Source organism: Leiobunum rupestre, chromosome 8, assembly GCF_980474605.1.
Source record: "Leiobunum rupestre chromosome 8, qqLeiRupe1.1.hap1, whole genome shotgun sequence".
In the NCBI taxonomy this organism is placed as follows: domain Eukaryota; kingdom Metazoa; phylum Arthropoda; class Arachnida; order Opiliones; family Sclerosomatidae; genus Leiobunum; species Leiobunum rupestre.
Genome location: NC_143391.1, coordinates 902838 through 914858, shown reverse-complemented (window position 1 = coordinate 914858; position 12021 = coordinate 902838). Strand labels below are relative to the sequence as shown.

At 35.6% G+C, this 12021-nt stretch overlaps 1 protein-coding gene across 1 annotated transcript in view; it reads right to left on the bottom strand.

The window, feature by feature from the left end:
• Nucleotides 1-3770: 3770 nt before the first annotated feature.
• The window catches only part of LOC149931632 (death-associated inhibitor of apoptosis 2-like), a 300479-nt gene continuing 292228 nt past the window's right edge, over nucleotides 3771-12021 (bottom strand). The window contains exon 3 of the mRNA XM_090156243.1: nucleotides 3771-4146. Coding sequence (XP_090012369.1) covers nucleotides 3777-4139 — 363 coding nt within the window. The 5' untranslated portion in view covers nucleotides 4140-4146 and the 3' untranslated portion in view covers nucleotides 3771-3776. The remainder of the gene's footprint in view (nucleotides 4147-12021) is intronic.

The following is a 12021-nucleotide window of genomic DNA, read 5'->3' as shown; positions in this document are numbered from 1 at the left end:
AGGCTAAGTAATTAAGACCATAAAGTTTAGCCACATGGAAATTTGGACCAATAAGTCTTTCGCCTAAGATACCTGCCCACACATTTACTCGAAGCTGTTGTTGATGGTTATAATGAAATCACTATTGGAGTTTCCCGTTGATCCACATATGATTGTTCTGGTGATTAAATGGTCCATCCCTCGAAAAAGAGCACATATCGGACCTAAAATTAGACGCTGAAAATCCTGGTTTTCACCTAACAGGATGATGAGCCAGTGGCAAAACTCGCAACGGCGTTGCAAGTCTTCATCATGGAATGATTGGTGGAGGGTTGCTCGGTAGGGATGGAATCGGTGGCAGTTGAGTACTCTCCAGAAAAAAAGTCATTGTTACACCCAGGTCGTTGCTTACAGGTTTGATTCTCAATCAAGGTTTAGCAACGAAGAACGCCAAGACAACGCCGTTCATTTCGTTATTGTAACGACTTTGTCCACTTAACCACTGATTAATATTTTGGGTATTATTGAATTCTTTATTAACTTAGAGAACCGTCGTGTGACTATTTCTTCCGTTGGGATATCGATATCTTAGTAACTGATATACTAATCGAGAATCCCGATTCCAATCACCAAGATTTGGCTTAAGCATATAGGCATGCTGTTCTAGAATAACGAACATTACTCAAATTAGTTTGAATATTGATTCTTTACAGCGGTGTCACTTAAAATACTAAATTAAATACTAAATTTTAAACCAACGTTAAATAAAATAAAAATGGTAGATATGTGAGTCTTGTTTTTGAATTCGCTTTAAAAGTTTTTTTCGGATATTTGATACGTTTATTCGAACAATCATATATTTTAGTGAATTGATTTTCTTGGTTTAAAAAGTTATTGGCTCCTACTACCAATTTGTTTCTGTCATGACCTCAAAACTCCGGGAAAAATAAGTGTTTTTCGACCGAGCCAATTGTTTTACTACTTTTTCTGTATGCTCTTCACCTTTACCCTTTGAGCTACTAGACAAAAATAAATCATGCAAAACCCTAAACAATGCTTCGATTTCCGCGATTTTAATATATTGAATTAATTAATTGAATAAACCTTGAAAATTTAATAATTTTAAGTAATATGGTTTTTGATAAAAACCTTAAATCGAGACGCTGTATATTTCTGTTCTTTGCCTGGTGCAATATAGTATTAAATGTATCACAGTTACTAGGCCACGTTTAATTTAGTTCGAAGAAAAAATCAACATTTGAATACAAGTTAATGAAGTTGTACAGCTATAAAACCGTTAAGGTAATTTAAACAAATAGTCTTCTAGCGAGGAGCCTGGGTTAAAAGTGTTTAGTACCGAAGCCGCGTTGCCTCTTTGGAAGGCTATTGCAATGCGTTGAAGTAGGTACTGTACCGAGTGCGTCTCGCCAGTCACTTCGCGAATTCTTTGGCCAATGGAGTGAACCAAAGCTAGGCCATCACGCCCGAAGGACCCAAGGGTTTCGACTGCCACGGCTTTAAACACGTAACAGGTTTCTAGGACTTCATACTTGGCTTTCTTCTTTTGTTGAGCCAGGGAAGCGGCCCAGAGAGGGGCTGAAGAAGAAATAGGATGGCACTAGAGGGTCGGTGCAGGTAAAATCCCACACTAGGGATTTACCACCAGACCAGGGAACCATGGGTAAACCGTCGGGACGCTTTCCATCCTCACGCGATAGACCTGGGAGCTCCAGGATGGCCGGAGCCTCAGCGGACACCAAAGCGCGTTTAAGAATATCGTTCACCGCACCATGAAGCGAAAGCCTACCCGCACTCTTCTTACAACTTAGACCATGGGTTCCAAAGGAATCGACTTGGCTACCGCAGTTGCAAGAATGCGGCACACATACGCGGGCGCCCAAACGAAGGCCGATGGCTATTCGGAATGAGTCATCGTTTAAGTATTTCCCCAATGACGATGACGGGAGAGCGTTCAACCAGCAGCCGGATTCTTTAGTGCTTACGGAGAGCAACCTCGCCTTGGCACAGTCACTTGAAGCGTGGTTAGACAAGAGAGCGATCAATTTTTCAACGACAGGACCCTCCCACACGCGTTGATGTTTCCACTGATCAGGTGACGGTACAGGAACTTGAGTACGCAGCTCCCAGTGATTCAGGGCGTCACGAAAATATGGGAATGGAGAGTCGGCGATAGACTCAAGGAGTATTTCACGCAGAGTTACTTAGTTTATTTTCCCGGTGATCCCGTGCATTGGCGCAAAAAGTCCTATTTTGTAAAAATTTCGATTACCTAAGATTACTTTTCCGAATTATATATTATTGGTTTCTGGTATACCAAGATTTAAAATGGCCTTTTTTACATTTTACAAATTGTAATACTATTACTAACACCATTACCATAATCAAGAAAAACGCAACTCTGGTTTTAATTATCTGATTGACTTTTGTTAAAATTCAAATGGAACATAAATAACACCACGTAATTCATTATCTATAAAGTTTTAGCGTATATTGAAAAGAAAGCTCGTAAACAGACTAAAGTTAAAAATTCCGTGAAATGTTTCTGCTGTGAAGTTGTATTTAAATATTGTTTAAAACTAAAACGCTTAATTTTTTAACAAGTCAATTTGTCATTGATCAATCAGGTCTTTCAAAATAACAAGTTGGGAGGTGGCCATAGGTTTGTTTTTTAAATTTGTTGGGAAAAGGCTATTTTAATTGTAACGTTTGTATGATTGCTAAAAATGAATGTTTTTTGTAACTAAAGGGACGCTTCAATAAAAGATACTCGGTTTTTACTCCCCTCTCCAAATTCATCTCGGAAGGAAATATTTTGGGTAGGTCGGTACCGTTAGAGAAAAGGGATGTCCCGCTGGTGAATGAGAATGAAATTCTCATTCACCAGAAGGACACAAAGCTGTTGCTTGGCTCCTGCCGTTCACCCGCGCCTCTCCCGTTCCTCCCTTAATCACCAGAATTTCTAATCACCAGATTCTCATTCACCCGCTGCTTTCCCCCGTTCCTCCCTTAATCACCAGAATTTCTAATCACCAGATTCTCTCTCTCGTTCACCCGCTGCTTTCCCCCGTTCCTCCCTTAATCACCAGAATTTCTAATCACCAGATTCTCTCTCTCGTTCACCCGCTGCTTTCCCCCGTTCCTCCCTTAATCAATAGAATTTCTAATCACCAGATTCTCTCTCTCGTTCACCCGCTCCTTTCCCCCATTGCGTTCCTCCCTTAATCACAAGAATTTCTCTTTCGTTCACCCGGTGCTTTCCCCCGTTCCTCCCTTAATCACCAGAATTTCTAATCACCAGATTCTCTCTCTCTCTCGTTCACCCGCTCCTTTCCCCCATTGCGTTCCTCCCTTAATCACCAGAATTTCTAATCACCAGATTCTCTCTCCCGTTCACCAGCTGCTTTCCCCCACCCCCCATTCGCTGGATACTTTATCTCTCGTTCACCGGTTGCTTTCCCCCATCCCCATTCTCCAAAATTAGTTTTCCTAGCGCAGATATCTGGAGATTAGATTTTTACCCGTTTGCTTATCGCTTCCGAACCCCTTAATTTCTAATCTCTAGGCAATAAAAACAAGTTATTTACATTTAATTTTTTATTTTAGAACTTTGTTTTACATGTTAGTAGGTACTATCAGATATTCCATTAGATGGTTATCTTGTACATTACACAATTAAAACAAATTAAAGTAGTTAAGTTTACAGGCATTTAAATGGGGTGAAACGATCTCCTGCAACTTAATTTAATTAAAAGTTCTAACTCACGAATTTGTAGTGTTTAGCAGCAGTATCGTCTGACGTCCGAGGGACAGTCACAAACGTCTTCTTCAGGTACAGGTGAGAAGCTTTTGTCAGAGACCGTAGTTGCTTTTGGCGTCGGGGGAATGTCCCATTCTAGCGAAAGGTACTTTTTTTCCGATGGTGAATTATCCCTAGCCGGACAGTTTGGAAAGAATCTAGCATGTTCAAGTTCTGGTACGTCTCCTGATTTCCATCCTTCTAATACGCCATGGCATTTGTAACATCGTACTTCATCGCCCCGCTGAATATAGTAGAATCCAGCCTTCGCTAGTTGCTCCTTAGTGACGTGCGGATTTTTCCAGTGACGAAACGTTTCAAGTCGATACACTTCAATGTCCATAGCTGATCTAGACCAAATACGTTCTATAGTTTCAAATGATACATTCTCTAAGCCTACATTTACCCCTAAGTCTACTAAACCTAATTTTATCAATATGGTTAAATTTCTACGCTAAAATTCTCAATATAAACGCTTTTTCAATATGCAAATTGTTTTAAATATGTCTAAAATTATAGTCTATTACAAAGAAAAAATAGTTACTTACTTTACAGGTAGAAATCCTTTGTCGAGCTGTAGAAAAGACTGAGCGATCCGTCAGCAGGTCTTTACTCGTCAATGCGCCGTAGAGAAATGACGCACGGAAGATTAATTTATTCCTATCTTGTTGAGAATAATTCATCACGTGATCTAAACTTCAAATACCCCTCAAATTCTATTGGCTGTCTCTCTCTCTCTCTGACAGTTTAAACTGCCTCTAATGATTGACGGCAGATATTAACCCACTTGAGTATTTGGAAAAAACCCTTTGCTACTCGAAGGAGAGTTTTGGAAATACCACGTTGACGATATCAAAATCGAGCTCTCACTTGAAAATGTTTACGGAAAACAATCCTCTTGGAAAATTGAGTTACGTAGAAGATTGCTAAAAAATGGCTAAGTGTTATGTTTTTTTCAATAATGAGTCTTATTTTTTACATTTTAAAGTATTTATTAAGAGTGAAAAATCCCATGACTACACTGACGGCATATCTTAAGTACCGGTGGAAAAAAATCCATTGCTCAAAGTTCAGTTATCTTATTAAACGTGCGCGTGCACAGAAAAATGAACGAGTCACGTGATAGTAACTTAATTTCTACGCTAATCTTACCCCTACTAGGCCTAATTTCTGTCTAATACATTTCCAATATATATATATAAAAGAATGCCTAAAAATTTCATTTTAAATATAATAAAATAGCCTAGCTGATTATTATTATTATTATTTTAACTTACTTTTCAGCGTGACCTTCAATGACTATTCCCAATGCTAAGACTCTTTATTGAGATAACGAAAACTGTAACTAAGAATTGATTCCCATGACTACCCTGACGGCATATCTTAAGTACCAGTGGAAAAAAATCCATTGCTCAAAGTTCAGTTATCTTATTAATCGGGTGCGCGCGCACAGAAAATGAAAGTCACGTGAGAATCGGTACGTCACTGAAAATAGTGGAAGTGTCATCACTAGAGTTCTTTTATCAATATATTTAATTAAGGATTATTTCAAAGTTTAGATGGCGCCATGGTTCTCAAAGCAGTGATATTAAAAGATCTCAACGAGTGGAATTGGAGAAACGCTAAAAATATTCTCGACATATTCATTCTCCCTGAGTATAAATAAATAAATACATAAATACATTCTTGGCGTAGTAGTAGGATTTTAAGAAAAAAAATTAAATACGGAAAATCAATTATTTTATTTTAAAGGTTTTGTGATTTCTCACCAAACAATTTCAACATCTTCAATGTAGGCTATCACATCAGGGGCATCTCAAAAAATCTTTTTCCTCTGATCTCCTAGTTTCTGCCTCTGTCTTTAGTATTTATAAATATTTTCCTATCCATAAACCATTTCCTAACTGGTGGACTTTGATATCACTAAAATTTTACTTATAATAATATGCTGAAATACATTTTCCAATACGCAAAAAATTAAAGCTAGACCTAAAAACCTGTAAAGTGTAAATAGTTAAGACTAAATTTCTAAGCCTAGCCGATGAAAGTACATTTTCCGTAAATCATATCCTAACATGAATGCATTTGTTAAGAATAAATGTTTTTTTTTAAATATGCTAATTAATTTCGTAAACAAGCATAAATTTTAGTTCGCCCTTCCTCCAAAATATCTAATAGAGCTAGTACATTCTCGATAAATATACATGTTCTTGGGGAATAAGAGACGTTTTTTATCAAAGTAAGCCAAGTTTAAAGCTTATTGTCAATGGTTCCATAACAAAAACCACATTGTAACGTGATAATGGCTGCTCACTAATCCCAATTCCATGTGAAACTCTTTCAGTTTCTTTTGAGTTTCAAAATAGGGTTTTAGAAATAGATTTTTCCTATTTCATTAAATATAAGTATTAAAATTAGAATTGCTTCATTAAATTATGCATTTGTACTGTACTGTACACAATACCAGCATTTGAAATTGTATAACATTAAAACACAGTTTAAAAAAAAATATCAAGGTTTTCAATTCAGTTAAAAATAATTATATTAGATGTATTGTGTTTATATTTTTAACTTAATTGCATTGATGTTTTAAAAGCAAACCTCGGGCCTAAGAAACAGGCAAAGTGTAAATTGCTAAGACTAAATTTCTAACTCTAATAATGTGTAAATCAATTATACAATTATCTATTCATAAGTGTTAGAGACTTTATTACAATGAAATAAAACCATGTAGAAATGTATATGATATAAATTTAAGAAAACTCAAACATTCGACAGACATAACTTTTCTGTTTTAAATCAACAATTTTATTATTCTTTCTTATCATTTTTTTTATACAACCATTTGTTTTTATATAGATAACCTGAGGACGGCTATAATATGAACATATACCTAAAAAAAATCGGGGATTAAACAAAAACAACCTTAAGTTTACTATTTTTATATATTCACACGTCCTCAATTATGCAAAATTTATATTAACATTTCTACTATACATATTTCATAATTATCTCTTATAAAAGAGGGTCATTTTTGTACTATAAAATCATTCCATTCCTGAAATCCGCTACAGGAAAATCTGCAAAGGGATAAAAAACAAACATATATATATATATATATATATATATATATATATATATATATATATATATAGCTTTAATCAAATAAATTAATAAATATATTCCTTATGGATTATAACTTCGCGAAAGGTGTGTATTATATTTAATTTCTTACATTTCGTTTCATTATTTAATGATTTTTTTTATTTTTTAAAAAAGTATGTCTTACTCTGAAGTCACACTGTTGGGAGACATACTGTAATTTTCTAAACAATAAACAAAATACGAACCATTTTCATGTTTTATTATTATTAGGAATATGGATGAAAAAAAAAACACACATTAAATATTTATTTCAAATATCTGTAGAACCGAAGCCTCTCGATCCTCTTTCTGTATCTTCTTCAATTTGCTAATACAAACCAAAACAGGGAACTTGAAATAATAATAATAATAATAATTTTGGAGGGTGGAACATATCAATTTAACTCACAAGGCATTCCATAGGAACTGGCATCGAAATACATTCGCAGATAAGTTGAGCTATTCGATCGCCTCTGAAGATTTTAAATGCGTTTTTCCCGTGATTAATCAAGACAACCCCTATTGTACCAGTGTAATCTTTATCTATCACACCTGCTAAAACATCAATACCATGTTTTACGGAAAGACCCGAACGAGGGGCTAGAAATAAATAAATAAATATAAAACATGGTATTCGTTAAATAAATATATATACAGGGTCTTTTTTTTTGCTCGGAAAAGTGTTTTTTTTTCAAAAACTATTTATAGTACCGATTTCAAATTTGGAAGGTCAATTCTCTATACCGGGGGACATCAGTTTGAGAAATTTGAGCGTTTTCGGTAATGTTTTTCACCAATTTTGAAAAATTATTTTTCGACCACTAGGTGCGAGATAAAAAATTTCTATTATAAAGTTGTAGGCCGTCATCGAAAACCCTTAAAAATTGTTCACTCGACTAAAAACAACTTATTTATCAGTGAAAATTCGAGCTTGAAAAATTTACAAGTTGGTGAAGCCAAATTACGATTGTTTGAAACGATAATTGAAAAGGGAACAAGTCTAATACAAACGTAGTAGAGTTTTCACACTTGAAAAAATTTACACGTTTGGTTTTTAAATGCAGATATTTTATTCACATAAATTTTTACAAAACATTTTCAATAATATCACCATTGGCTGCAACACAGGTTTGTGCGCGGACAATTAAGTTCTCAAACGCTTTCTCTACCATTTCTGGTGTGACGTCTCGGAAAGCACTGATTATTCGTCTAATGAGTTCCTCCCTAGTTTCAATGGGCGTGGCGTATACCTTTGCTTTAACGAATCCCCAGAGAAAATAATCCAGCGGTGTTAGGTCAGGTGACCTTGCTGGCCAATGCACTGGACCATTTCTCCCTTTCCACCTTTCAGGAAACTCGTTGTTGAGGTGCTCAGTTACTTGCCGGGAAAAATGCGGAGGGGCGCCATCTTGCTGAAACCACAACTGACGTCTTTCAGCCAATGGAAGGTCGTCGATTGCGTCACTCAGTTCGTTCTGTAGAAAATGTAAATACCTTTGGCCGTTGAGGTTCGTCGGCAGGAAAAAGGGACCAATCAAACGGTTTCCAACAAGTCCAACCCAAACATTGACCCGTTCAAATTGAACCTGGTGATGATATTCAAAACCCCAATGTGGGTTGATGTGAGACCAAAGATGGCTGTTTTGATGATTAAAGGGCCCATCTCTAGAAAATGACGCTTCGTCGGAGAACAAAACATGGCGCAAAAATTGTCTATCTTCTTGGACAGCACTTAGTAACCAGTTGTTAAATTCATAACGTCTTTGATGGTCTCCGTCAATTAGTCCTTGGTGGAGCGTAGCTCTGTATGGGTGATAGCGATTCTTACGAAGAATTTTCCACACACGATTTGCAGAACAACCCAAATCAGCAGCGGCGTTAGCGCAACTGTGACGAGGATATGCCACAAAGTACGCGAGTACATTGTTCTCGAAGTCTAAGTCCGGTTGACCCAATCCGCGAAACCTAGGTTGCAAGTTACCAAATTGATTGAAATCGTGAATTGCTCGTCTTACTGTATTTACAGATGGTGCTCCATTTGGATGTCTTTCTGCGAAGATTTCAGTCACTCTTCTAAGGTTTTGCGCGGCTTCTCCATAGTAAATGGCAACTATCTCGGTACGCTCAGCTACTGAATAACGAGGCATTGTTCGAAATATTATCAAACACTGATAATAATCTCCCAAAGTTTTCCTTTAAATACCCAATGCATGTTTAGGATTGACCAATAGCCTCGTGTTTTTTAAATCCGGTCGTTTTTTTAACCAAAGTTTCAACTGGATTAGGTAATTCGGTTTCAATTATCGTTTCAAACAATCGTAATTTGGCTTCACCAATTTGTAAATTTTTCAAGCTCGAATTTTCACTGATAAATAAATTGTTTTTCGTCGAGTGAACAATTTTTAAGGGTTTTCGATGACGGCCTACAACTTTATAATAGAAATTTTTTATCTCGCACCTAGTGGTCGAAAAATAATTTTTCAAAATTGGTGAAAAACATTACCGAAAACGCTCAAATTTCTCAAACTGATGTCCCCCGGTATAGAGAATTGACCTTCCAAATTTGAAATCAATACTATAAATAGTTTTTGAAAAAAAACACTTTTCCGAGCAAAAAAAAGACCCTGTATATAAATATAATATTACCAATACGTCCGTAGCAGAAATCAGGTATAACTACACTTAAATCAGTATTTATTAGCTCTCTTGCCATGGGGGCTACAACATAGTTATATGCACTACATAAATCAAGACCTGCAGAGCCAGGTGTTTCTCGAGTAGGTGCGCATGCATATTTCGTTAATCTTACGAATTTCCGAATTTGCTGAGGAATTTCCATTATGGATAAATATTAAAGACAAATATTAAAAAAAAATATTCTAACGAGTAAAGAAGTTTCAAACACAAATGACAAGTTTTACGAAAAAATTCCTTTTATAGCGTTTAACTCGATTTAAAATTCTTTAGATACGCTACTTAAGATAATCTATGAAGTATTCTTGTAAACTGATCTTGTTATAGTGAAGATTAGTTGATTAAGCTAAGCAATTTACGAGCGACATCCTAGCGTACTTGTAATTAAGAAAGTAAGTACTTAGTTTTACGATTTTACTTAAAACTATGATTTTAAATCGATAAAGTGAAACACGTAAAGTGACCCTGACCAAAATTGTTTCACAAACATCTGTACCGTTTAATAAGATACGAGTATGATAACGATTTCTAGAGCCCTATGTTCAATAATGATTCATTAGGAAAATTTGAATATAGTTTAAATTTTTAATTACTTATTTTTGGGTTGACTACCAATTTGGAGGACTACTGTTTTGATTTTGATATAACTAAATTTGATTGGTTTTCGAAAGGTTTTCTCTTCCAACCCCCTCACCCCCTGCCCCCAGTTTATAATTATGATGTCAGTTGTAAATTGGTTTTTTTTCGAGTATAAAAAGGGTAAACAGAAAAATTGAGAGATAGTATTAAGAAAACAGCCAATTCGAATTGTTTCGGAATCGGTTCGAGGGACTAAGTACGTAGAAATACCTCAATTGTAAATTCTAAACTTTGTATATATATATTATATTCAATCATTCATTCTTACTAATTTTATAGTAATGGATCCTATTTCCATAACTTTGGCCTCGGGATATGAGTACGTCGGTACGACAACCGAATCTATGATTTGCCTTCACTGCGACGAATGTACGGAAGAATTGGCTGTAAGAGGTGGAGGACTGTTCTTTTGCTGGGGGGTCGAGAGTGCGCGCATTATCAAATGGGTGTAATTTTTCGACATGGTAATGTCTATACCAAACACATCCCCGGGCATCTTACAAAGGAGTTCCCGCCCCATCTCCGTTGTACGTACTGTGGAAGAAGAGGGTCGAAGAGAAGCCGTCGACGGGAGGAGTGCTCAGCGTTCGATTTCATGGGATGCTGTCATTACCCTAAGCCTCCCAGAGACCGAACTGTAGTTCGTTTTATAAATAAATAAATTAATAAAATTGCGAATAATTTACAAATAAATGTCTATTGACTTTTCTTCATCCTATAATATAAGTTTATTCCTAAATTTTTAAGCTTATTACAATAAGATTTCTTTAAGAGAGAGAGAAAAGAATTGTTTAAATTATTAAGTTAGGGTTATAAGTCAACATGATAACTTATATCCTGGGTATAATTTACTAAACTTCAATAACTTTGACTTGATAAAGTAGGTAATATATGAATCCATCTAAGTATACAAAAAAATGATTCAATCTTTCAATAAATTTATTTAAATTACATTGATTGTGAGTTGAATTTACAGGGTATTCCCCCCAACGATATAAACGAATTAATTTCTCATTGTTTAAATGATGTCGCATACTTAAATTATGCCTTTTCACAATCAATGTAATTTAAATAAAGTTATTGAAAGATTGAAGCATTTTTTGTATACTTAGATGGAATCATATATTACCTACTTTATCAAGTCAAAGTTATTGAAGTTTAGTAAATTATACCCAGGATATAAGTTATCATGTTGACTTATAACCCTAACTTAATAATTTAAACAATTCTTTTCTCTCTCTCTTAAAGAAATCTTATTGTAATAAGCTTAAAAATTTAGGAATAAACTTATATTATAGGATGAAGAAAAGTCAATAGACATTTATTTGTAAATTATTCGCAATTTTATTAATTTATTTATTTATAAAACGAACTACAGTTCGGTCTCTGGGAGGCTTAGGGTAATGACAGCATCCCATGAAATCGAACGCTGAGCACTCCTCCCGTCAACGGCTTCTCTTCGACCCTCTTCTTCCACAGTACGTACAACGGAGATGGGGCGGGAACTCCTTTATAAGATGCCCGGGGATGTGTTTGGTATAGAAATTACCATGTCGAAAAATTACACCCATTTGATAATGCGCGCACTCTCGACCCCAGCAAAAGAACAGTCCTCCACCTCTTACAGCCAATTCTTCCGTACATTCGCCGCAGTGAAAGCAAATCATAGATTCGGTTGTCGTACCGACGTACTCATTTCCCGAGGCCAAAGTTATGGAAATAGGATCCATTACTATAAAATTAGTAAG